General features: G+C 53.7%; 4 protein-coding genes across 4 annotated transcripts; 2 read left to right on the top strand and 2 right to left on the bottom strand.

Moving 5' to 3' along the window:
* Positions 1 to 390: 390 nt before the first annotated feature.
* Positions 391 to 1,849, bottom strand: BBK36DRAFT_1134025 (NPD-domain-containing protein). Its single transcript, XM_024892172.1, has 3 exons — positions 1,795 to 1,849; positions 1,432 to 1,693; positions 391 to 1,304 (listed from the first exon to the last, which is right to left on the bottom strand). The coding sequence occupies exons 1-3, from the start codon at positions 1,805 to 1,807 to the stop codon at positions 452 to 454; spliced, it is 1,128 nt and encodes a 375-aa protein (XP_024754008.1). The 5' UTR covers positions 1,808 to 1,849; the 3' UTR covers positions 391 to 451.
* Positions 1,850 to 2,686: 837 nt separating this feature from the next.
* Positions 2,687 to 4,396, top strand: BBK36DRAFT_1155477 (Dihydropteroate synthase; the record flags this gene model as incomplete). The annotated part of the gene is made up of 3 exons (XM_024893831.1): positions 2,687 to 3,094; positions 3,167 to 3,375; positions 3,436 to 4,396. 3 exons carry the CDS (start codon positions 2,687 to 2,689, stop codon positions 4,394 to 4,396), a joined length of 1,578 nt encoding a protein of 525 aa, XP_024754007.1.
* Positions 4,397 to 10,707: 6,311 nt separating this feature from the next.
* On the bottom strand, positions 10,708 to 12,497 carry BBK36DRAFT_1131687 (NDT80/PhoG like DNA-binding domain-containing protein; the record flags this gene model as incomplete). Its single annotated transcript, XM_024892009.1, has 2 exons — positions 12,301 to 12,497; positions 10,708 to 12,163 (listed from the first exon to the last, which is right to left on the bottom strand). Exon 2 carries the CDS (start codon positions 12,142 to 12,144, stop codon positions 10,708 to 10,710), a length of 1,437 nt encoding a protein of 478 aa, XP_024754006.1. The 5' UTR covers positions 12,145 to 12,163; positions 12,301 to 12,497.
* A 10,379-nt stretch (positions 12,498 to 22,876) lies between these two features.
* BBK36DRAFT_548 (hypothetical protein) lies at positions 22,877 to 24,393 on the top strand (the record flags this gene model as incomplete). Its single annotated transcript, XM_024898237.1, has 2 exons — positions 22,877 to 22,961; positions 23,072 to 24,393. The coding sequence occupies 2 exons, from the start codon at positions 22,877 to 22,879 to the stop codon at positions 24,391 to 24,393; spliced, it is 1,407 nt and encodes a 468-aa protein (XP_024754005.1).
* Between the last annotated feature and the right edge of the window lie 204 nt (positions 24,394 to 24,597).

The following is a 24,597-nucleotide window of genomic DNA, read 5'->3' as shown; positions in this document are numbered from 1 at the left end:
CAAGTCGACGGCTTGCGGTTTTGGATGACGAAAGGGATTATCCGGAATGCAAGTGATCAAAGAGATGACGGGGGCTGAAATGCTTATGGGATGGATTCACAAGGTGGTATGGAGTATTCAGAGTTGGAAGGGGAAACCTTATACGAGAATGGCGCAAATTGTAATGTGAAAAGTGACTGGCGTGAATAGACGGGAGTCTTGCCTCTGCCTTTATTATTCTTTTCTTTGGTAATAAACGAGATATACTATTCAACCCTTTAACTGGGTATTGCAAGCGACTTTCGGCAGGACTCTTAACTCTGCTCGATCGATGTGTGGTACATATAGATTGCATGTATAAGACATTTATATGCTATAGTCTACATGACATGACGGACATGAAATCTTACAAACCGGGCTTCCATATCCAAAGAACCCAAAACAAAAGAGAAAGACAAAACTCATGATATTTTTACAGCTTAGACGAAGGACCAACAAGCATGCTGTTGCCCTTCCTCAACCAAGCAACGGCATCAGAGACAAACTCATCCACCACCGCCTTGGCGGGCTTCTGCTCGTTGACGACGGCAGCGGCCTTGCCCATCAAGAAGGGGCGGAACTGCTCCAGGGGATCGTCATCGTCGTCATCGTTAGCGCTCGTCTGGATGCCCTCAATCTTGGGCTTCTCGCCGCCGTTGAGGACCTTGTCCAGGTCAGCCTCGTAGGGGATGACGCCCTTTGCGGCGAGCTCCTTCATCTCCTGCTGGCGGTTGGTCTCCCAGTCGTTGATGTAGGCGTTGTTGCGCACGCGCATGGGACGGCCGGTGAAGATGATGGTGCGGATGTTGTCGTCGTGGCCCGCCGTGCGAACGGCCTCCTTGTGCGACTTGGGCGCGCCGGCCTCGTCCGTCAGGATGAAGCGCGTGCCGACCCAGACGGCGCTGGCGCCCATCATCAGAGCGGCAGCCAGCAGCTGGCCGTTGTGGATGCCGCCAGCGGCAATGACCTGGACGGGGCCGCCGGTCAGGGGCGACTTGTGCTTGCTGCAGATCTCGACGACGGCGGGGATGAGGACGGTGGTGGGGATGTCACCAGTGTGGCCACCGCCCTCGCCGCCCTGGGCGCAGATGATGTCGACGCCAACATCAATGCACTTCTGGACGTGCTTGACGTGGCCGATCATGTTCATGTACAGGATGCCGGCCTTGTGCAGCTTGTCGATGATGGCCTTGGGGGGCACGCCGACGGCGGAGACGAACAGCTTAGCGCCGGACTCGATGATGATGTCGGTGAGCTCGTTGAGCTTGCCCTTGGTGTAGTCATAGCTGAGAAAAGTCAAAATGTCAGCCATTTTTTTCTAGATTGGCTTGTGAAAGCTCGGTTTGTCTCGGTAGCGTGTGTCATCACGAGCATGTGATGATTACTCTTGCTGTTGGGTCGGGCTTGGCTTACTTGGTCTTACGGGCGTTGCCACCGACCTGGGGGATAAGCAGGTCGACGCCAAAGGGAGCGTTCTTGTCGTTGAGGTAGCTCTTGAGCTCGGCAATCTGCTCCTTGAGCATCTCGGGGGTGTAGCCGACACCGCCAATGACGCCCATGCCGCCGGCGTTGGTGACGGCAGCGGCCAGCTTGGGGCCGGCGGCCACGTTCATGCCGGCCAGCAGGATGGGGTGGTTGATCTTGAAAAGATCGGTGATGGGCGTTCGGATCTGCTCTGTTCGTGCATTGTTAGCAGTCTGAACCCAAGGTCGAGGCGAGGAGATTCGGAGTGTTGGCACAAGTCTGGACGCGCGTATCACGAGCAGAGCAACTTACGAGGAGAAGCCATTGTGACGGTGGTGATTCTGCAACAACCGGATTGGGTATCAAAGGAGGAATAGAGGAGGAAAGGAGTGGTATGGAGAAGAAAAGAAAAGAGGGACAAGAGCAGACGACGCGGTTAATAATGAGATTTTAGAATCTCAAGAGCCGAGAGGGGTGTCGGAGGCAGATGCATTTTCCAAGCATGGCCGTCAGTTGACCCTGACGAGCCGAGGCTTGGGCGAGCCGCTACGGCCGCAGAGGGCTTAGCGCCGTGATGGTTGATTGTGGAGCTCTGGGGAAAGATGCCGAGGTGATGCCTTAGTCAGCAGCCGAATCTGGAGAACACGATGGAGGATGAGGGTGAAGAAGATGAGCTTTTCTTTTATAACGTCATTATGTGCTGGTTCTCATTGTGGTTCAAGATCGAGACGAGTGTCTTGGTTGTGAATGCATGCGAGCACGAGCACGTGAGAAATTACAAGAAGGATCGCTGTCTCACATCACACAATAGGAACGTCTCACTGCTGACAAGCCTCATGGCCACCGCTCGTATGATTAGAACAAGTAGCCGCTATGAAAGCCGAACAACTGCGGATGGTGGAACCCTTACGTCTGCTTCATACCCCAGATTTGCGGAGGGTTGAGTTATCAATCGGTCGCTAAATAGCCAACCGAGGCATCTATTTCTCCGGATGCTTGGCTGGCGTCTTCTGTGCCTCTTTCTGGAAGAACAAGGGTAAAAGAATGCGTGTAATAGTGGTGACCCACTTTGCAGGGTAGATGAATTCGATGTCGGAAAAAATTGACCTCAGAAGATCGATATCGTAAGCTTCAGCTTCACAATATTCACCGCAACGACTTCATCGGGTCTCTCATCTCGATTTATCAACTGTACATAGCAGAGATGAGGTTCTCTCTGCATCATGCCCCCATAAAACAGGGCCTGCGCAGCTCTGGGGCGCGCAACTTTCACTCATCGTCGCGATGCTTTCCGTCCACACAATCCCTCTTCACCACCATCATCCATCGACCCAGATCTCGAGCTTCAAAGGAGAGCTCGTCGTCAAACGCATGCGGAAGCTCTCAGACTCGATCTCACTCAGGATGTGGCTGTCACCCAGCAGCCGCGAACCAAACGAAAACCGCCTACATCGCTCTCGGAAGCAACCTCGGAGATCGCATATCTGAGATCGAAAAGGCGTGCAATGAGATGAACAGGCGGGGCATCCGCGTCAAGCGGACAAGCAGCCTCTGGGAGACTGAGCCCATGTATGTGACGGATCAGGACCGCTTCATAAATGGCGCCTGCGAGGTGGGCAATCCGTAACTTTGAGGCCACTAGAGGAAGACTTGCTTACAGCTTAACGTATCATGTGGCTCACAGGTTGAGACGGAATTGGAACCTCTAAAGCTGCTTGATGAACTACAAGCCATTGAGCGCGAGATGGGACGCAAGAAACTGATTGACAAAGGGCCGCGGAACATTGACCTGGACATCTTGATCTATGGCGATGAAAAGGTTGAGCATGAGAGACTGAACGTGCCTCATATCGGCATCCCCGAGCGCGAGTTTGTCTTGAGGCCTCTAGCAGAGTGAGGCTAACTTGAACATTCTCTGCGAAATATGACACACAGCTGACTTCCTTTGGGTAGATTGATCCCATCAAAACCTCTATATGCTTCGCAGCCGTGGAAACTCGTTCAGGACTACCTCAACGATCTCACTCCCGGCGAACCCCTATCAACCATTACCCCATTATCATCCACGCTACCACTTACACCTCTCGTACACAACAGAAAGACCAACGTCATGGGCATTCTGAACATGACGCCCGACTCCTTCTCCGATGGCGGTCGTCACAACATGGAAAGTCTGTCTAATACGGTCAAAGACCTCGTTCGTAGCGGAGCCTCCATCATCGATGTAGGCGGACAGTCAACGGCTCCTGGCCGCCCTGAGGTCTCGGCAGAAGAAGAAGTCTCCCGAGTTGTCCCTGCTATCGAGCTCATAAGATCCATGCCGGAAACTCGCCATGTTGCCATTAGCGTCGACACCTATCGCGCCTCGGTGGCCGAACAAGCCATCGCCGTGGGAGCCGACATTGTCAACGACGTCTCCGCCGGAATGTTGGACGCCGAGATGCTCCCGACCGTCGGACGGCTGGGCAAAACAATTTGCCTGATGCACATGCGCGGAAACCCGCAGACCATGACGAAGCTCACCTCGTATCCAGACGGCCTGGTGCCGACCGTCGCCGCTGAGCTTCTCGCGCGGGTGGCCGCAGCCGAAGCAGCAGGCATCCGGAGATGGCGTATCATCCTCGATCCGGGCATCGGATTCGCCAAGACGGGCGCTCAGAACCTGGAGCTGCTGCGGCGACTCGAGGAGCTCCGAGCGTGGCCTGGCTTGCAGGGCCTGCCGTGGCTCGTTGGAACGAGTCGGAAGAGCTTCATTGGAAAGATTACGGGCGTGGAAGAGGCATCGCAGAGGGTTTGGGGTACGGCGGCCACGGTGGCAGCGGCGGTTCAGGGGGGAGCGGATGTCATACGAGTTCACGATGTTCGCGAGATGGCCATGGTGACTAAGATGTCGGATGCCATCTGGAGGGCTTGAGGCTGAGAAAGCGTCTCGATCGATTACAGGACGGAGCCTTTTATCGTCTCCGTGTGGCTATTCTGCTCTCTTTGCCTCGTACCATTGACATCTCCCGTTCATCTCTCCCTCTCCATCTCTGTCTCCTGTTCTCACTCCGCCTCATTTTACACGCCTCTCCACCATCTTACATCCTCTACTGCCCACCGGCCCTTTCGGTCAGATACGAAAACAAAGCAAGCTGGACATGACGCAAGGAAGATACCAAGCCAGCTGAACAGGCCTTGATGGCTGGGCAGCAGCAGGCTGGAGAGATTGCTCCTGAACCATTCGAACCTGGAATCTCTCGCATCATCTCCACAGGCCTCTTGGCCGGCCTTCACATCTCTTCTCTTCTTTGCCCAAGCGGGCAAAATACCTGACTTGCCTCACCGAACAGCCCGCAAACTTTACCAGTCGCGTCCTTTTCGGACACTTTTGCGAGAATCGAGCAGACCCCTTCCCTCATCCTTTTCCCGGGGGGCGTGCCACCTCGATCCCTGGCCTTGTGTGACAACACAAGCAAAAGGGCCTTGGGCCTTGTAAACACAATCTTTTGCATACCACATACACAGATGCACCGTCGATCACCGGTGTAGGCTTGCAGCTCGTGCCACCCCAGATACGAAGAGCTTATTAGCTGGGACGCATGTTTCTTTCGGAAGTTGTGTGGTTTCTTGTCGGGGTTCTGGGCAGTATCACTTAGATTTGGTGTTGCCCTTGTGTTAGGCCGGAACTGCATGCCGGTGATACTGAACGCGTGCGTTGTTTCTCCTCGGCACTCTCTCTCGTTCTCGTTCTCTTGTTGTTCGTCTGTTTGGGCGTGTGTGTGGAAGAGCAAGACGTTACACATGGCGCCATCTAGCAGCAGCGGCCACGACTACTCCGGGCGTACAAGATTCGCTTTGAAAAAAAGAAGGAGAAAAGAAACCAAAGGAACCCCGGCACAAGCATCATGCGAGAAAGGCCATTGCCAAGATAGTCTCTGTATAGCTACAAAGCCACCACCGGCCAGCTACAACAGAGATACTTGCACAGAGACCCCCTTCCGACCTTCTGTCTCTGCCTCACTCCTCACTCCCATCCTTGAGCAGTCGGAACATGCAAGGTTGGCATGCAGGGCTGCAACACGTGGATTCGGGTTACCCAACGGTAGGGTTGCAACAAGCGAGTCAGGCCATGCTACCGGCGTGTACCTTTTCGGGTGAAAAGGCTCAAGCGGACCGAGTACCGAAGAGGAGATTCCATGTACTTGAGAAGAGAGAGACTGCATGAAGGGAGATTGGGAGGACTCAAGCGAGTTTGCCTTGCAGAGTGCATAGATAACGATGGACAATACATAGTATGAGGCAATGGCGCACTGCAGCAAGACGAATATGCTTACTGACAGACAGACATCTCAGTTCTCGTTCACTGCTACTATTTTCACCTGTTATCTCTGCTGCTCATGATCGTAACCACACCAGACGAGCCCCCATACTCTAAAATCTCCGTAGAGCAACTGCTGTGAAACTTGAACTCGCGGGCGGACGTAACAGCAGAGGAGCACTCGTAGGGCTGATCCATGCGAGAATCACACAGCCTTAGGGGTTAGGAGAAACGGAAGATGAGATGCGATGAGCGGATTCCCTGAGTGTCGTGTAAGCCCAGACAGAGATCCCACCGGCGCTTAGGGGGGGAGCCGGCAGAACGAGAGCGGCCCTGGGCTTGTGGCGGCTCGAGGCAGATGGACAGACGAACAGGGTACAAATCCGGTTGATTCTTTGTGATGTTGCTTCCCTTATCCCGAGTCTATATTACGCTACTCGATTCGATGAGAGCGGCGTCATTCTGGATCTTGGGCTGTTTGGGGTTGTTGGCGTACAAGGCACGTTCCTCATTACCTCAAACCTCGAGGCCAAGATGAACCTCGACCGCCGCCAGCAAACAAGCCTTCGCTATACATGTACTCCATACAAACAGAATACATATCGTCTATTCATACCACAATTCTCAGTTTTTGTATCCTCCATCTCCGCTGCTGACGTTGCAATCGTCCCGCGCCCGGATTCACGCTCATCATGTCTCTCTTATTCCTCCCGGGTCCCGCCCTCGACTTCCCCCCCGTATTGGCCGCCTCCAGCATCCCGGTTTGAACGTGGACCCTGGAAATGTCACTTTTTGCGCGACAAGTGGGCATGATGCGCAAATGGATCAGCCTAGAGCCCTGCAGGCATGGATGTAAAATGCGAGTGTGTGTGTGAATGTACGTGAACGTGTGGTCATTTGCTGTATGTAACTCCATATAAGTTGAGTCTTGGAAATCATGCTGCTGCGTGGCTGTGGCTTGCGTCGTTGTTCAGTGAAAAAAGTTCTCGTAGGGTTTTTGATTCAGCCTCATTTGCCTTTCATCCTTTTTCCTCACTTGTTTTCTCTCGGCAAGGGAGGGGTGCGTCCTACAAAGCGCCTTCATGTATGTCCTATTCATTTACACCTCGCCGTGACGCCACGGGCGTGGGGGTTCTCACCAAATCGAGGCCTGACGGGAACCTCTTAAGTAGGGAGGAAAATGGGCTGAGGGGGGGTGGCATATACATGCAGCAACAAGCTGAGTACAAAGGATACATGAAGGTCCAAAACGCTTTGCCTTATGGTACTTTGTGCTTTGCGGGCCGAGAAGCCTTCAGAAAGCCCATCATCTCTTCTTTGCACACCCCCTTCTCAATTCACGTAGGCCAACGGAGCGCATTTGACCGGAGGTTTTCTTCTGCTCGAGTATGTTGTCTCCAACTCCAACTCTCATGAACCTCTTCTGGTAACACCGATCGCGCCGGAAAGCTGCAATCGGCCGCATCGGCACTTTCGAGGAGGGAGGAGTCGCTGAATCGATGTCACCCGTCTTATTGCCACGACCACGACATTTCGGCACAGAGTCGCTGAACTGAAGCACAGCGTAATCAAGGACAGACCCTGGGTAGGCTGGCTTCTCAATCTCGAAAAGTGAACACCCTTATCCTGGGCTTTGTTCCCTCAGCAGCCCCATCGCGTGGTGTCGTATGCGCTCTCCTCTCCCATGTTTCCACAGTCATGTTCTAGCCTTTTAACCAGGTTTCTCCCGATGTCAAGATGGGACGGGCCGGTATATGCATCCAGGGGACGGGATCATGCTGTGCAGCATCAGTTCAAGGTCGTGTCACTCATGTTTTGTCCGGGTGCTACGCCTGTCGCTGCTGCTTCACACAGCGCGCTTGGCGGCAACTCTGCTCCCCCAGCCCATGATCACGGTTCAATCTCCTCATTATGTGCTTCTCGTCCGTGTAACAGAAAGAAAGGAGCCGCCGATGAATTCTCTTCCACCGTCTCGCTAGACAGTTGGACCGAATGCCGATGGGGTGTTTCCTAACATGACGTCTTCTCCTGCGTTAGATGCGAATTCAACCTCTCAATCATCCGATATGCACAATGACACTTGCACTCTTGAAAAGCCACCCTTTTTTGCCAGAGCGGATAAAGACCATGCTGCGGACGGCGAGATATGCCCAAGTTACACCTCGTACCTGTCGTATCTTCGGGCGTCTAAGCAGTGTCTCGCCAAAGTATCATGGCCGCAGACCGGTGTATACGCGCCGTAGCAAACAACGCACACAGCTTCTAAAGCACAAGGAAAAGAGAAAAGAAAACGAAGGAGAGAGAGAGAGATAGCCGGACATGACTTGGTCGATCGCAAGGCCTCTCTCCTCGACTGCGCGCGTACAACTAACTGCATGGGGCAACGCGAGTGAGTTGTCCAGCGCTTAGGAAACAAACAAACGACCAAAAGAAGGTGCTCGATATGGGGCGGAGACGCAGTATCACCGAGAGTCTCCGTGTCGAGGAGACAACATCTCTGGCCATGGCATGGCAAGCGAGATGGCTGCCCTTTGTTTGCCTCTCTGCTCACGCTCTCTTCGCTCAGCTGCATGCTCTATACTCCGGGTGGCTTAGCAGGATGAGAGTACTTACCGTCCCAAGTAGTAGTATCAGAGCCTACTAAGAGCACAGCATGATCTGGCCAAATCCTACCCATCTTTCGATCCTTGCATCCTGGTAGATACAGTATGTTTCCGACTTACCAATCCACCTGGTATAAAAGTCTCCGAGGGAACAGAGTGTGTACGCAGTAAATAGAATATATGGAGAGAAAAACACGCAATCTGCTTGGAGCCACGGACGCCACGTTTATAGTGCCGGCAGCAAGCAATGAAGCGTAAAGCAAGAAAGTAGCATCTTCCTTGTCCAGTAGCAACCTTGTTGACGCCATTGCTCTTCGCCAGTAGGATGCAGATACGTTTCTAAAGGGACCCTCCCGCCGCCTCACTCTCGCCGTGAGCCTTTGTAGACGAACCATGTTCGGATCTCGTTCACCCAGAACGAACAGCGCATCGACAGGTCTCGGGCACGGGTACCGTAGCATCAAATAGCAACCTGACGATGTGTGATTAAGCGCCACAGCTCGAGGAGGCTCCGCTCAGAGTCATTCCTTTCGTCCCGCAGAAAGAAGAAAGGAAACGGACCAAGCGTGTATAGAACGTCGTGAATGTGAAAAGTCAGATCCTGGGCGGCCGACAACATGTCGCCTCCGCGGCGGCATCGTCACCGTGCATCCGCCAGATATTTAAAGAAAGGGTCAACCTACCCGCCCGCGGCTCTTTATTGCTGTCTGACCAGTGGTGGGCATTCGTCGCTCGCTTGCGGCTTCGGCTGATGAGACGGCTGCAGACGCCATGCTTGTACTTTTGCATCAATAGCGTGTAGTTTTGACGAGAATCACGAAACAGCCACGAGGAAGCCTCGCGCATGGCTGGTTGTGGACCGCATCTGCATGTTATGTTGCGTTAGCATATCGTATGTCAATTTACTTTGTCCCCCCTTTTTTTGGTGCCTTGCGGTGGCATAGAGTTGAGCTCGTTGGTAACTGCTGCGAGCACTGTTATGTTATTTGCTTTGTATGAAAGCAAATGCAAACCAAATCTCACCGAGAGGAGAGAAGCTCCAACATTCCAGTGAGAGTAAGAAATCTGGCTGTAGCAATATCGTCTAAGACGGGGGTGAGACGACGATGTCTTCTCCCAAGCCCCTGGGCAGCGGACATCCAGCAGGCACAGCGAGATTATACCCGTGAAATTGTGTTGCATTTTCATAAAATGTCATTGACCCGTTTGACAAGAACCCCATGCGCAAAGTAAGAGAAGCGCAGACCGGCCGTGGTGGCACACCGATATGGTGTGTTGCTCGGCCAATGCGAAGCCCTGCTTCCGCCAATATGCATGGCCCCCCTCCTTTGATTTCCACCAGACCCTGGTACCCGGTGTGACCAAAGTCTGCAGGATCTCACATCAAGCCGCAACGTCGGCGATTTCCTCCCTGGTGCGACTAAACAGCAGTATGTGAAAAAGATGAGAATGCCAAATGAGCAGCAACAACGAAGAAACAAACAGAAGATATTAAAGCAAATGGGCCTAAACGATGAATATCCTCGTGAAGAGAAGAATCATGAGACGAAAGAGGTACCACAGCCGACAATCTTGAAATCCTGGTACTCTTTGCGTCATCTGGAAGTGGAAAGGAAGAACAACGGCCGTTCACACAACACGACGAGGGGAAAAGAAAAGGAGAACCAAGGGCAGATATAAAGCAAAATCGATCAAAATAGCCAAGAATTACATCCGCGAAAACAACCATGGTAGTAAACGATGGAACAAGATGAGAAAGAGAAAGTGAAAGAGAAGAAGCAAAACAAAAGAAAGAACAATCCTAGAGAGTGCACTGTGAATTCCCAAGGCCTCGACCATCGTCGTTCCCAGTCCTGCTGTCCCAAGCGTTGCCGCCTTCTTCCAGCCCATGAGGCGAACTCTCCTCAGCCACCCAATAGCCAAGGCGAGATGCTAGAAGCATGACTCTATCCAAGCAAATAAACCATTTTCTTTCCCGCAGGCCGTAGCATTCATGCATGTGTCCTGGTATGCCGCAGCGATGCAGCTATCGACATGAGCCCTGCGGCCGATCCAGTCACGTATAGTTCCGTGTGAACTCCCATATTGTTCCCTGATCCCAAGCCCATATCCCAAATCAAGTGTCGCTTTTTATTGCCTGATCTCTAAACCAATCTTTTCAGCAATTTCCTTCCGTAACCCTTTTTGCCGAGGGAATGCGTTCTGCTTCTTTCTCTCTTTTCTTTCTTCTGTCAGCCTTTGGCCTACCCTTTTGCTGGGTCGTGCAAGATGAACCCAGGCGCTGCAGGACCGTCGTGCACTCGTTTCCTCGTGGCGCCACAATCACAACGTCAAGCTTGTGCTGGGAGAGGATAAGATGGTAGGGTAGTAACCGCCCGAGGTACTTTTACCTTCGAAAGGTCCCGGTGGGCGACGATTCTCCCCCAGCGGCGGCTGGAAGACGCGAGGCGTTATGTCATACTCGCTCTTCACCTTGGTGTCGGTAGATGATTGCGCCGGGGGAGTCTCATGATCGTTGCGCGAGGCGAACATCTCAATGGGCCGCGACTGTGAGCCGTCGTACATGGACCCAGGGTAGTACAAGTAGCCCTTGGTGCTGCCAATCGCCTTGTCTTCCTCGGAAGACATGGTGTTTTCGGCGGGAACGTCATGGCTCCTGGGTGTACCGTACACTGAGCCCCTAGGATCGTAGGAACCACTGTAGGTGCTGCTTCCCCCGAGGAGAGTAGAGTGAGAAAAATCGGAGATTCCCAAGGCTCCGTAGCTTCCCAGCGTCCCAGAAGAGCCACCAGGACCGCCGCTGTGGCTGCGTCGTTTTTCGTTCTGGTAGTGGCCAGGGGATCGACCACGGACAATCATCTTCTCCGACTTCCTGTAGGCAATCTTGACAAACTTGTCGGCGGTTGATGAGCCAAGGTCAGCCCACAGCTCGACCATGAGGTGATAGTACTGCTGCGCAGCCCGCCGCTTGCCATTGTTCTGAGTGGCCTGCTTGAACTGGATGCGCTCAAACGTATGCTCAGTCGGAGGCTGGCCGCCTCCTTGGCCGCCGTAGCCATCTTGGTACACCGCCCTGGCACCGGATGCGCTCGAGTTGTCGTTATACATGCCAACATGATGCGACGGTACCGAATTCTTGGGCAGCAGCAGAACTTTCTCGGGTTTGGACGTGGGTCCCTTGTCTCTCTTGGGAGTGTGCTGGACAAGCTCGATGGTCTGCTGGTCATTGTCCGCCACGACGGCAGATATTGACATGTAGAGCCCGTAGACTTGGTAGGGTTGGGACGAGCCTTGAGGAACAAAGTGCACGACAGTGCTGGGGTAGTGCGGATGCAGCGAGTATGAGCACGCGCAGGTCATGTAGTTGCGGCGGTAGCAAGTCCACTCGCCCTCGGCCAGGAAGAATCCCTTGTCGACTGTGCCCGTGATATCCACCTTGATGGGCGTTCCGTTCTCATACTGGAGAGAGCCGGACGTCTGAACGGACATGAGGGGAGGCACTGCAGTTGGGGAGGGTCTGTTTTGAAACTGGCCAGCTTCCATCCTCCCGGCGGGAGCGACATAGGAGTTGAGTGGGCTATGGTCTGGCGACAGTGGCACGCGGCGCATATGCACCCCCGGAAAAGACGGAGACCTGACAGGGTGCTCCGAAGCCCTCCGAAATGAGGGCGTGGTGGTAGAGTATTGCTCTCTGGTGCTTACTTGCGCTGCCAGATGCGGCAATACAGTGTTGCGGTGCTGCTGATGAGCCTGCGCCATACCAGTTGAGGGCGTGGTGCTGTTGTAACTGCATCAACTGTTAAAAAAATTCGGCCATGTATACGTCGTATAATGCGATCTATCCCGCGGTCCTTTGCGCATGACTCCCACCGCTATCATGCCCTGCACTATGGGACTTCCCTTGGAACTACTTACTTGGAGTTCAAGCGAGACCTGACATCTAAGCCTTGGAATACTTGAGATACTGGCTGGTAAAAGGCACCGCTGTCTTGAGGGTACTGTGTTGTGGCCGCAAGAGCTGTAGGGTGGTAGAGACTTAGAAGCGCCGGGGGTTGCGAAGGTTCTATTGCCAGAGCCGACGTGTTGGCTTCCTGCGTGTACCTAAACGTTTGCCGTTAGGGACACAGCGCTCAACGACAAGATTTGAGATGAAAGGTAAGTGAAGAGAAGGAGGAAGGAGTTTTTCTTTAAACATATAATGAAATGGCAGGGTTGTTGACAAAAGGCACAAGGGGAGCAAGAGCAACAGAGCAGTAAGTGGTGTAAAAGAAGAGGCCCAGTGATGGACCAGCAGGTCGAGTAATACAACCGGACCAAAAGGTCTGGCTATATCTGCTGCCAGCATGGATGGTAGTACAGACTCAATGCACGACTCCATATCGCGGCCAGCGGCAGAGGGCCTATATGAGCACAAATCCCAGGTGCAACCTCGACTGCCAAAGTAGAGGCCCGCGAGCTCCATCGCAGGTAATTTAAAGTGAGGAGAAATTTTCCGGATGGGCAACGGTTCTCAAGCTGGGGCAAGTTGGGTGGACCGTCAAGGGACGATGGACAAGATTTGGGTGTGTGGTAGTAGCAAAACTCACCTCATGTCGCCTGGCTGGGAGTGTATATCGAGATAGTCCAGCTCCGCGCAAGCTTGTGGCGAAGAGTCGTAATCCTAGAGTAAGAAGGAACATTAGTATCAAATCTAGATCAAGTATCTAGATATATGCATATATATAGACGTTCTTCTCGAAGTACGATGCAAGCGGATGGGAGGGGGGGGAGATCTGAGCTGGCTTTGAAGTTGTTTCTGATGTGATGCCGTATTCCATCAGCCACAAGCAAAGCATCCATCCTCGACAACACGATAAATGGCTATTGCGTAGAGGCCTAGGGACGATAGAGACGATACATTAGTACCTATGCTGCTGCTCTTGGCACTGAGAAGAGGACATTGAATCATGGGGGTGTGCGCGTTGGTGGCACTGCTTTTGAGGTACAAGGTACGAGTACAGCATGGGTACCTCGAGATACTTCTCAATTTCCGTGCAGTACTCGGAAGCGGTGCGATGCAGTGAAAAGCATACTATCGGAAGAAGGATGCCAGGCAGTGCTGGGGGGATGTGGATGGGGCTGGCTGGTTACACAGAACAAAAAAGCAGCCGTGGGAGGGAGGGGGAGTCTGCATCTGAGTTGTGTCTTGTGCATATGGTATGGTGCCGAAATCGCCTATGGCAAAGATCTTACGACAAGTGATAGCGATGTCGAGAATGTCTTTGCACCCCCCTCTTTACATCCTTGAACAGCCTTGACAAGGGTGCGCGAAATGCGGCGCCGCACATGTGTGAAATAGCAGCGACACTGACAGGGGAGCGAGCCTTTGACAAAAGAACTGCCTGCCCATTTGAACGTACCTCGTCATGAAATAAGCTGCCACCTCGGCTCGTGTACGCTGGTGATAGCACGTCCATCTCTGTTATCTCGGAAACAGCAAATCGCAAGCAGATGAGTTTCGGCTTCACCAATTTGCCACAGTAATTTGCTGCTCGGTGTAGGAAGGTTTTTGAACAAGAAAAGGGGAGAAGAGAAGAGAGCGAGGGCGAGAGACTGGGATACCTTCTGCTGCTGAGAATGCATACGTTAAAGTTTCCTGGCGGAAATGGTTCACCGCAAACCGAGATCAAAATTAGGCTAAGAAGGCTGAAGGAATCTGAAAGCCGTCGTAATTGAGGCGCGACTGAATCAGCGACAGCCGGGCAGCCTGAGCTCCTGAGAACAGCTGCCGCCAATAAGAAGTGAGATGAGATCGTATCCTTGTCGGGAGGCTTCACTCTCGATCCTTCATGTATGTCGTCGGCCTCAAAGGTTCGATCCTTCGATCTATATTCTTCTCGATAATGGACTGGTCAGCCTTCTAACATTGCCATGAGCAGAGGACAGAGATAATTAGCAACATATCCCCAGCTAGATCCAGAAACGATGCTCGAACTTGCAAGGGGATATCGGCGACTTGAAACCGAAGAGGGATGCTCACCGGCTAGCAATCAGAATATATCAAGCGGCAAGCGCAGGAAAGAGGCTGTCGGAAGCACGTTTGAGAGAGGAACTGCTACGGTGATTAGCCTTTTGCGCCAATGGCATCAGACTTCCGCCTGTGAGTTTGTCGTGTTGGCCAGGTACAAAGACAAGAAGCGCTCTCAGCAGATATTGTGCGGACCGAAAGTAGCTGCCTGAAGGTTGTGAATCCATTCAGCTGGCCGGTGGCGCGACTTCGATGTGGAAAAGCAGTTGCAATTGCTATAGAGCCACCAAAGAAGAAGAAAAGGGGGGAGGTTGAAGGATGAGACTCACCAGCTATCAGCTTCCCTACCCCAGGGTAAACAATAAAGGTGGCGCTTGTTGGCTATCGCTGCTTGTTGAAGGACAGAGGTACACTATCCGCCCAACGAGTTGTATGATGGCAGCGACGGTGTTGAAGCTGGTTGAGTGACGATGAAAGATAGGGACTTTGGGGGGTGACAGTGCCACGACGTAGTCGAGATGGAGTCAGCTACCGGTGGTTTGACGATGGTGAATTCAACACAGGAGGTTATGTGAAAAGAACCGCCTTTGTGGGGTAGTTGATGAATGCCACAAGATGAAAAGGAAGAAGAAGGGGAGGCGGATTAGGATGAGCGTTCTCAAGGTTTTATAAACGCAGCTCGGAAGGGCTCGAATAGAGAGTCCGAGTTTGGAGACTGGATTAGGCTGGGCAGCTTAAAGTAGGCGTCTATCGTGTGGCTGCTGAGACAGGGTCTAACAGGGTCAAAGGACTCAACTGGAAATGGTGTGCAGAGCTCGAGAAAACAAGTCCTTTCTCTCTGCTCCCCCTCTGCTCCCTCATTCTTTCCTCGCTCCCTCAAGGCGTCTATATCAGAATGTCGACTTAGCCTGGGCGAAGCAAATCGTGTATGTACAGGCTGTGGATCATAATAATGCATATGACTGGATGTTGTGGAGAGGAATTCCCTTGGAGGAGCCCACTGGCCGTGTGAAGCTAAGAGGTTTCTCAGTTACAGGACAAAGCAAGAAGCCGCGGGAGTCGGAGAGCTATGCTCAAGCTGCAAGCACCTCGCGACCCCAGCCAAACAGAGAGTCCGAATCTCGTCGCGGAACCGGGGAAGCGACCCGTTCCTCCTACAGTGAGCATAACTTGGCCGTCAACCTCATTTGCGATCAGGTCATGGAAATGGGGACTCGTGCTACACAAACCCGGAAGCCCAAGCAATTCGCTTCCATGGCCTGAGAATAGGTGGTTGATCTTGAGCAGAAGGTCCGAAGGCGCTCTCCAGCCGGCTGCCATTGCGTCAAGGGCTGTCAAGTTTGTTTTCCTGGCCCCAGTTCACCTGGAATAAGTTGCCTGCTGAGTTGTTCGCGCACACCCCTCCCCCCTTCCAAGGAACTAGATATGCAAGCATCCAGACACCCATGTCTCCGCCTACAATGTGATCTCGAGTGGACCTCTCGTCGAGAAGGGGGTCTTGACCGGGGGCGTCGACGCCAAGAAACGGGTGAGTGCATGCGATTGCAGTTGCGTTGAAGGAGGAAAGCCGGAGCAGCCTCCAGCCAGTCAGGTCAAAGGCACAAGCCAAGCTCAAGATGCACCAAAGCCCCCAAGAGATGGCCCAAAGCTCAAGGTGCACAACTACTCCCAGTAGCAGTAAGCCTGCAACAGCCATCAACGGGTTGGCACACGGCTTGTTGTTGTTGGAGGAGGACTATCGAGATCGTATATTTAGGCCAGCATTCCGTTTACCTGCATTGTGCCACGTAGTCGAGTAGGTCCACTCGTCCTAGGAATCGGCAGATGAACGGAGAGCGTCTTCTCCCAAAGACGGCGTGGCGTTGGGTCTTGAAGTGCACATTGACTCGAGTACGGGTAGATGTACTTGTCTTGTCACTGGAACAAGTACGTACCACAGCTTGGATAACCATGGTTGTCAAGATGATGTTGCAGACACGCGAGTCTGAGCACTGCAGTTTCATCCCTCCCCAGCTTTTAGACCAAGCAGTTGGTTACCGCCAGGCGGTCCATAGTTTGACAGACTTTGAGAGGCCCCAAGATGATGGACGATAATGATGACGGCGTGTGAAGTTGATGAACAGCAAATCCTTGGCTCGGAAGCCGTGGCCACTACAAGCTCGACAAAAGGGGCCAGCTTGCCCCGTGAGGCATCTGTTTTTAGCACACCAAAGGGCCACGCATCGGTGATAGGAACCAATGGCAAGACGATCTACCCGAGCAAGGTAGGCTTTGCCGTCTCTGATCAGCCGATCCGAGAACGGAGAGAAGAGAGACGGAGAGGCAAGCAAGGCACTGGGCTGCAGGCCATCGGGCTCTCTCCAATGGGAGTGTTTAGGAAGCCACGCAGGCACTATTTGCCCGTGTAACTTTCTAATAGACCAGGGCAGCGACAGCATATGGGAACAATGTCGTTGCGCCCTGTAGAACTGATCAATCGCCCGGAGGAGGGAAGGGGTCCAAGCACACGGACGATGCGCTTAGATGAGACCAGGGCGCCGCATGATGCCACAAAGCCAGCCTGTGAGATCAAACAAAGCAACAAAACGTTGGAAATTGCCAAAAGGAGGCGCTTATAGCTAGGCCGGATCGGCCCGTTGCTGAGAACGCTGCGGCAGCTTTGGAGAAACAAGCTATTTGGCGAGGCAAATAGCCCAGCGGACGTGCCAGGAAGTAGAGAGCGCTGGATCGAGGGCATTCGAGAGCGGTTGTAGTGTCCAGCAGAAGACTCCAAATGCCAGGGACTTGCTCAGGGTGGCCAAACCAGGACACACGGGAAAGAGATCAGATAGATCTCTGTACGAGGTGACAAATCGCAACTGTGATTCCGCATTTCCCATCTCGATATGAGTTGGACGTGCCAGCCCTGGGTATGGCAACTGGACTGAACAGCTCGTGTGGTCTCGTTTCCAAGCACAAGGCAGCACGCAAAGCCAGTGGATGTTTTGCATTGTTCGCGCCACCCCTTCTGGCCGTGTAAGCCAAAGTCAGAGGATGGGTGACACAGGATTGGGGGCCGTCTCTGCTTCAGCATTGTTGCCAGTTGGGTGAAGGCGACGAGTAACAAACTCGTACTGCTGTCGTTGCTGTTGCTGCCGCTCTATCGCGTGCTAGAGGCCAACAAGGATGAAGGTTCGGCCGTGGCTCAGATCTCAGGTGCCCATGCCTAGTCACTGTGATTTTCGTCCTTGGCTGCGTCCTCATTATCGTCCCTGTTATGATCCTCGTTCCATGTCGGCCATCCAACGAGGCCCAGCCAGAGCCAGGCTTGAGTCCGGCGAGATCTAAGAAGCCTGCCGGGCCCCAGAGCTGCCGGCTGAGAACGCTTGTCTCACGCTCGGACTTGTGGCGGCTGGCTGATGCTGCCGCGGCGACTGCTTGCATGCTCATCGGCTGTTCCATCTCTCAACCCCAGGCGCTGATTCGCCCGCTTGTCTCTGCTGTCTCCATCACGTCCAAAGCGCCGTATCGTGACTGCAACCGGTGAGCAGGGGGGGGCTGCGAGAGCGTCCAGAAGGTCCATAAGGCCCATAAGGTCCAGAGCATCCAGCAGGGGCTCGGAGCAGACGCCGATGACCCATGGCGCGCTCCAGGTACCCGGAAGGCGGTCGTTGCAGACGGCAAGGGAAGCTCACGGAGGTTTTCTGGCCTGAGCGGCCGGAGGTAACTTGGTGGTAGTTGCGCCTTGTCCACCCCATTGGCTGCTGCGCGTTTGTTGGATTGCTCTACTGGGGGAGTTCCCGTCCCATCCAATGGAGCCGCACGCGATGGATGGGCCCCCATGCCGCTGGAGCTGGGCCCGGAATAGCGCTCGCAGGGCTTAAAGGTTGGAACGGAGCAGTTGAGGGTAGCGCCCATGCGGGTTTGTTACAACGCCTCCATGTTGGATGGAACTTGAAGCTGTGTAAAAGCGCACAAGGACCTACAGGGCCTTGGTCACAGAAGTCACAGAACCTACAGGGGCTGTTGCTGGGAGGGGTCGAGGGCATCTGGAGAAGAGGGGCGGTTCGTTGATTAGGCAGGCATGGATGGATGGATCACCTCATGGATGCACTCGGCAGGACAGGCGCCAGGCGCTCACCGAGATTGGCAGGCACTCGGTGGTACCAGATGATAAGCAGCGCGTGCGGCGAGCTACACCGGGGCGCCCTTGATCCGGACGGAGACTCGAGGTACCCTACACGCAGTCGATGCTGTGCATCATGTACCCCCATACCGAAACTTCAAGATTATCGATACTGTACCTACCTACCTAGTACCGCACGTTCCGCAGAAGCAGGAACCACCATAGAACCAACCGCCCGGCATGTTGCGAAATTCTCAGGTACGAAATACTTCGCACATGTACCCCTCCCTCGACAACGTACTTGAACCTCCTACGAGGTCCTCTCCTACAACTGCAGCACAACAAGGAACGCGCAGCTAAAAAGGGAAGCAGATATCCCAGCATCAAATTTACCATCACCCAACCACGGACAGCGGCAATGATGAAACTCAACTCTACGCCCGTACCGGCGGTTCGATGATTCGCATCCCAAAAATACGCAGTCGCCGCTGCAGCTCGACTCACACCCCTGAAAGGGGGGCGTAGGTCTCGCGATGGCCTCTGGAAGCTGGGCATGGCAGGGTCGGGAAAGCCTCACGCCCCTATATCCTAGTCACCCAACGCAGGCCTCATCAGAGAAGAGGAGCTAGTGATGCCATCATCCATGCTCCATGCTCCCGTGGTCGCACACAAACTCGTCGGCCGACACTCTTGACGCTGCTCGCTCAGCCAGCTGGTACGGCCACAGACCAAATCCATGACCAGTGCCTCTCTCTGGTGACTGCAAGTGAGACAATTTGTCGTAGCACCGTACTTGGTTCTAACATTTGTGCGCCCAACCAGTTTCCTTTGCTCCAGTCACCCGGATGCCCTCTCCGGCGGACTACACACAATTGTGTGCCAGCAGAGACAAGCTGACGCACACACGCGCACCCGCTCTTCACGATGATTCGACCTTGGTCTCTTTTTTTCTCCATCGTTCTTCACTGCCTCCTCTCTGCTCCGGCCTTCGGCTCAAAGTGCTGGCAAATGCCGAGCTCTACCAGAAGCCCCCAACTTGAATCGAGGCGAGGCTAGCAAATAAGGGCATCTCTCCAACAGCCGGCAACCGGTAAGGGACTCCGCACGGCGGAGGCTTGCTGCTCTCTGGCCGTCTGCTCGGCGGTATCCCAAAATCTCAAGTCTGTCTGCCTTGCTCTCGGATCTGGCGCAATGCCCCAATGCTCGGCTCTCGTGTCGGTTGATACGTCAGCACCACAAAGGATCGAGGCCTTGCCTCCGCATCTTTTCCTCCCTCCCGGCTACGCACATGATATGATGTAGCCCCCTATGGTAAGGCGGCCCAGGTAGACAACGTGTTTGAAAGGCATAGGCTCTGCCAAGAGATGGTTTTTATTTGCCTTTACCCCCCGAGGCCTTCATGGACTACTACGAGCTACTTCGTCTGCGGCAGTAACATAAGGCCCTCTATGGCAGCCCGGTGAATTCACGGCCCCGGCTGCATGTAAACATAATTCAGGCATCATTATTGATGAGCAAGTTTTCTATGGCTGGATATACTTCCATCCACAAACTTCCTACGCACAAAGTATGGCTAAGTTGTTATGGGTTATAGGAACGAGCCATGATCCACTCGCGGGGATTCTGCAGCCTGAGAGCATCCCACTTCGAACAATAGAGTTCCCTGCGGCCAGTTACCCCCTGAAACACGCCTTCTCCTAGACTGTGCCAAGCCCAGGCATTCGTCGCTCATCATTTACCTGCGAGAGCCTGGCCGTTCCTTGAGGACCAACGTGGTCGTATTCGATATTGCAACTTCACATTTGATAAGGAGGCCACAGTTGATTTGTGGAAAGGCAACCATACTGGTTGCAGCGCAGAGTTCCGAAAACGCTTTTCAAAGCCTTTGGTATCCCATATGATCCAGCAGTGGTCCCCTGTTTTCAGATATGCCGTCATTTTCAAACCAGCATATCACGAAGCTGCTGTATAACGAACAACACATGTTCTTCGTATCTGCTATCAAGACATCCTACATCTGCTACAATTACTGCTTTTGTCTTCACCCCCTACCATCAGAGCAAAGATTGTTACGTGTCTGGCCGGATGAAGTCAAACATCCCAAGTTGAAGCATGGTCGCCTCTATCTCCCCCTCCTTCTGCCCTTGGCGCAATTTATGGCCGCTGTATGTTGGCAGTATGTCGTACATCATTGTCATCTACGCGAGAACTCACCCCTTTCTACATAGACACCCGGGAAGGAGTCAAGCCAAGGCAAGTTTTTATTAACCGATATCCCAGCTGCATTGCAATTAGTGTTTGGCTCCTGCTAGGAGATGCCGGGTACATTGGTGGCAATACTGTATGGATGCCTTGAAGGGAGAGAGCTTGCCGATAGCCACCTAGTCACGGCCGAAGTCTCAACAGGCTGTCGGCCATGCCGATCCAGTTCTCTGACCATGCTGCAACATGGACCGTCTTCAACTTACTCATATGTTGATTTATCATTTGACAGCTGGAACATTTCTAGAGCCGTTCACGTCACTCAAGGCCTTTGGCTATCTCCTGACTCCCAAGCTTGCTCGCTTCGCGTTACCACATCGGGCTACTTAGCCTCATGGTTCCACGTAGCCGATGAGGCAAGTAATACGATGACCAGCATTTTGTCCGGGAGTGATGGGGGCAACTGCTATCTACCGTGAGCTGAGCCCCTACGTTCCTCGCTCCAGCTCAACCCACACAATAAGGTACCCAGCGTTGCCATCAAAGTGTTGAGGGGCAGGGCAGTAGCACGGCCAATTCGGATCACAATGCTCTCTATTCCTGACACTTCAACTTTATTTGCTGTCGGATTTGAGCAAATGAAACGAAATCGAAAGTACTGGGCCATAACAGAATCTCTGTGCCAAAGATACAAATACAAAGGGAGTGTGCCTATGGATTTGGCTGTTTTCATCATCTTCATCATATCGTCATCAAGGCTTCCAAGACGGCATGTCGGCTGGCCGTCAACGTCACGGCACAGAGGACTTGCAGCCAAAGACTAGGCTCATCTCGATCAGCACTCAAGAATAAGGCATCCAACCCGCTCATGCCATTTCAGCGGAAGGCATATGCCACCCTCCGGGCCTAGGCTACTCTGTGGTACTCGCCCAAACAGCCTAAGCTATGAAATGACGCGCCTGCAAACTCTAGGTTGGACAGCTTGGATCCATGTTTGTTTAGGACACATCATCAGTCAGTGAAGCTGAGCCCATTGCGGGATCGGACGGTCTCGGATTTTCTTCTGGCGCCTTTACCAGGCCAAAACCGCGGACAGAGTGCGTTTATAGCGCCGGCTGCGTACCTTACACTCGACGGAAGCTGACAATTGGTCTTCGTCGATGGACCGTACCTGAAGGGAAGGAAGCTGTACCAGTACAGGGCACGATAACAGGGTCAAGTGGCGGTTGGGGGCTCAAAGGGGGCTGTTGGTCAAATCAACACACCAACTTCCTCGCGAATCTGGGAGAACATTTACATAGAATGGCGAAGCCATGAGAGCAGCCAAGAGGCACGAGAGTTTAGGGTGCATGGCCTCCTCCTTCGAGACCAAGGCAACCTATAGAATCGGAACGGCCACGTTACAGCTGGAGGCTGACTCCACGGGGAACACGGAGAGAACATGCGCAGTTCCTTGTTGCCCAGGTCCGCAGAGGAGATGTGGGAAAGAGGGAGTATGCGGGAGACGCGGGGAGCAGCTGTGACTTTGTTTTGACGGTCTGTGATTACGAACGGGCTCTTGGTTGAAACAAGGCCCCTCAAGCTCGTTATTTCGCACGCGTTGATGAGGGCTACCCCAGCCATGGTCGGGTGGAAGAATCAACAACACATGGCATCGTGGGAGGTAAAACTGCCGTACACCAACACGGCATGTACTTGGATATGAAGCACGGTCTGGAGAAGGCACAACCACCGGCGACAAATATCTGCTGGGCTTCTAGACCCGTGGTGGCGCATGCAAGTAGCCGGGCCTGCTCATGAAGAGCAGCAAACGGTCGGTTTTGCAAGCAGAGGAGGCGGGAATGGGTGCCCGTCTCCTGGCCACCCCTTTGTTCCCCTCGGAGTCCGTCCGTATAAGACGAACGAGATACGTTCTCTGGTGCTGCTACAAACAGTACCTTAAATGATGGAGGTGGCGGAACAGGAAGGCCAATCAGCTTTGGACGAAGCGGGCCTAGTCCGGCCTTGTGGCTCCTCAGGCTTCGGCCGGCGGGGCTTTTCCAGGTTTCAAACGACTGCTGGAGCCTGGAGTCGAGTCATCGTTGGTAAAGGCAGTGAGTATATGAGCGGTTCGCAACTCGCGTCCTGGTTCCTGCAAGCTTCCGGTTACACAAACACGTTATTTTGGCTTTCCTGGCATGCCTAAGAAAAGGCAGCATCTCAAGCCTTTCAAGCCAGCGTCGACGGCATTTCCGACGCCCGGGTCTTCGTCCAACGCAGCTGGTGAGTGTGTCGGCTGCCCTCATGGCTCATGGCTCATGTGCTCTCACCCCGAGTGTTCTCTCTGCGCTTCATGCCGGACTGTTGACGGATACTGACCGCCGAACCCACAGGCAAGGCTCCGAGGAGTGTGAACGAGCTTCTGGCCAGCTTGCGGCACGCCTCTCTGGATCCATCCGCACCGCGACAACTGCCCACCGTCACACCATCTGTGCCGCCAGCCCTCAGGGAGATACTGCAGATCCCAGACACTCCAGTCCCCGCACCCAGGCGGCAGCACAGGCAGAGGCTGGACAACAATGGCCGCCGCCTCCCAGCTGGCCCCCCTCCCCCACGAAGCTGGGTTGCTTCCAGGAGTGGTACTACGCATCCCCAGGGCCAACTGTCGCGGTCGACCGTGAGCCGGTGTGGTCTTGCTGAGTCGGCCTTACCAGGCACCTACCTGCCAGCCTCGCGGAGTCTCATCGACATTATCCTAAGGAGAATTGCTGTCGACTGGGAGGTTCACCGCGTGTATCACCAGCACTATCTGTTTTATATACCCGCGCATCTGAAATCTGCACTCCTTCGATGGGTTGGCATTGCGAGTCCGGGAGGCTTGTCGGTAGAAGATCTCAGACTCATCTTACTCCCTTCTCCAGACGACCTGGAGGAAGAGGAACGCGGTGGCTTTTCTGAGCATCACTCCGAGCCCCAAGTCGCCGTCAATCCAGAGGTCAATTACTTGGACCTCTCGGGCGCCTTGGGTCGTTCCCTGACCCTCAAAGAGGTCTCCGACCTCCTGTTTCCATCAAGGAAACAAGAGGATGCAAGGGAGCTGCAGGAATCTTGGGACGAGAGCGAGAGTGTCCCCAGCCCTCCGCGCGCGCTTTTACCGAACCTGACGCATCTGTCGCTCGCTCTTGACCCCCAGTTGGCCTCGGAAGCGTCATGGAGACAGCTGCTGGCTCTGTCGTCGAAGCTCACCACCGTCACCCATTTGAGCCTCGCCTACTGGCCCGATCCAACTCTTACGCCACGAGCCCGTCTCTCCACTGTTGCCACGCCGCAGGGCCAGAATATCGCGTACGGAGGAACAAGCTACTATTCTCATTCTATAGACCACGATTGGAGTGAGGCTCTGTTGGTTCTCAGAATGCTCAGCAGAAACCTCTATGCGCTAGAGTTTCTCGATCTCACTGGATGCACTCCATGGTTCAAGGCTTTGATGCTGCGTTCGGACCATGACTACGTAGACTGGGTCGGGGCATGGGGCAAAGTGACGCTCCTCCGGATACTCACCGGGTGGACACCTGGCGATGATGCCCTTCCTTCAGAGCAGATTGCTTATAGAGAGGCTATAGATGTGGCTGCTAGTGTAGAGAAGCATATCAGAACTGTGCGCGCAGGAAAGGGTCGGATCATCACAGTGGAAAGAAATAGGCTGGATTTGTAGATGTGTTTCAAGTATGTATAGACGTAGGCATGGCGTTTTCTCTTTGGAACTTTTTCCAATCTTCGTCCTACCCGGTTGAGCCAGTAAAGCGGCACGAGAATATGTCTTGAACGAATATAGCGGCTGTCTTTACCCACCTGACATGATGGTCGAAGGCTGCTAAAAGACAACTGTAGCTCGTCTCTTCTTTTTCACCTTGGGCGA

Source organism: Trichoderma citrinoviride (genome assembly GCF_003025115.1).
Source record: "Trichoderma citrinoviride strain TUCIM 6016 unplaced genomic scaffold BBK36scaffold_1, whole genome shotgun sequence".
NCBI lineage: Eukaryota > Fungi > Ascomycota > Sordariomycetes > Hypocreales > Hypocreaceae > Trichoderma > Trichoderma citrinoviride.
The sequence above is the reverse complement of the archived record's forward strand: the minus strand, read 5'-3'. Positions and strand labels throughout refer to the sequence as shown.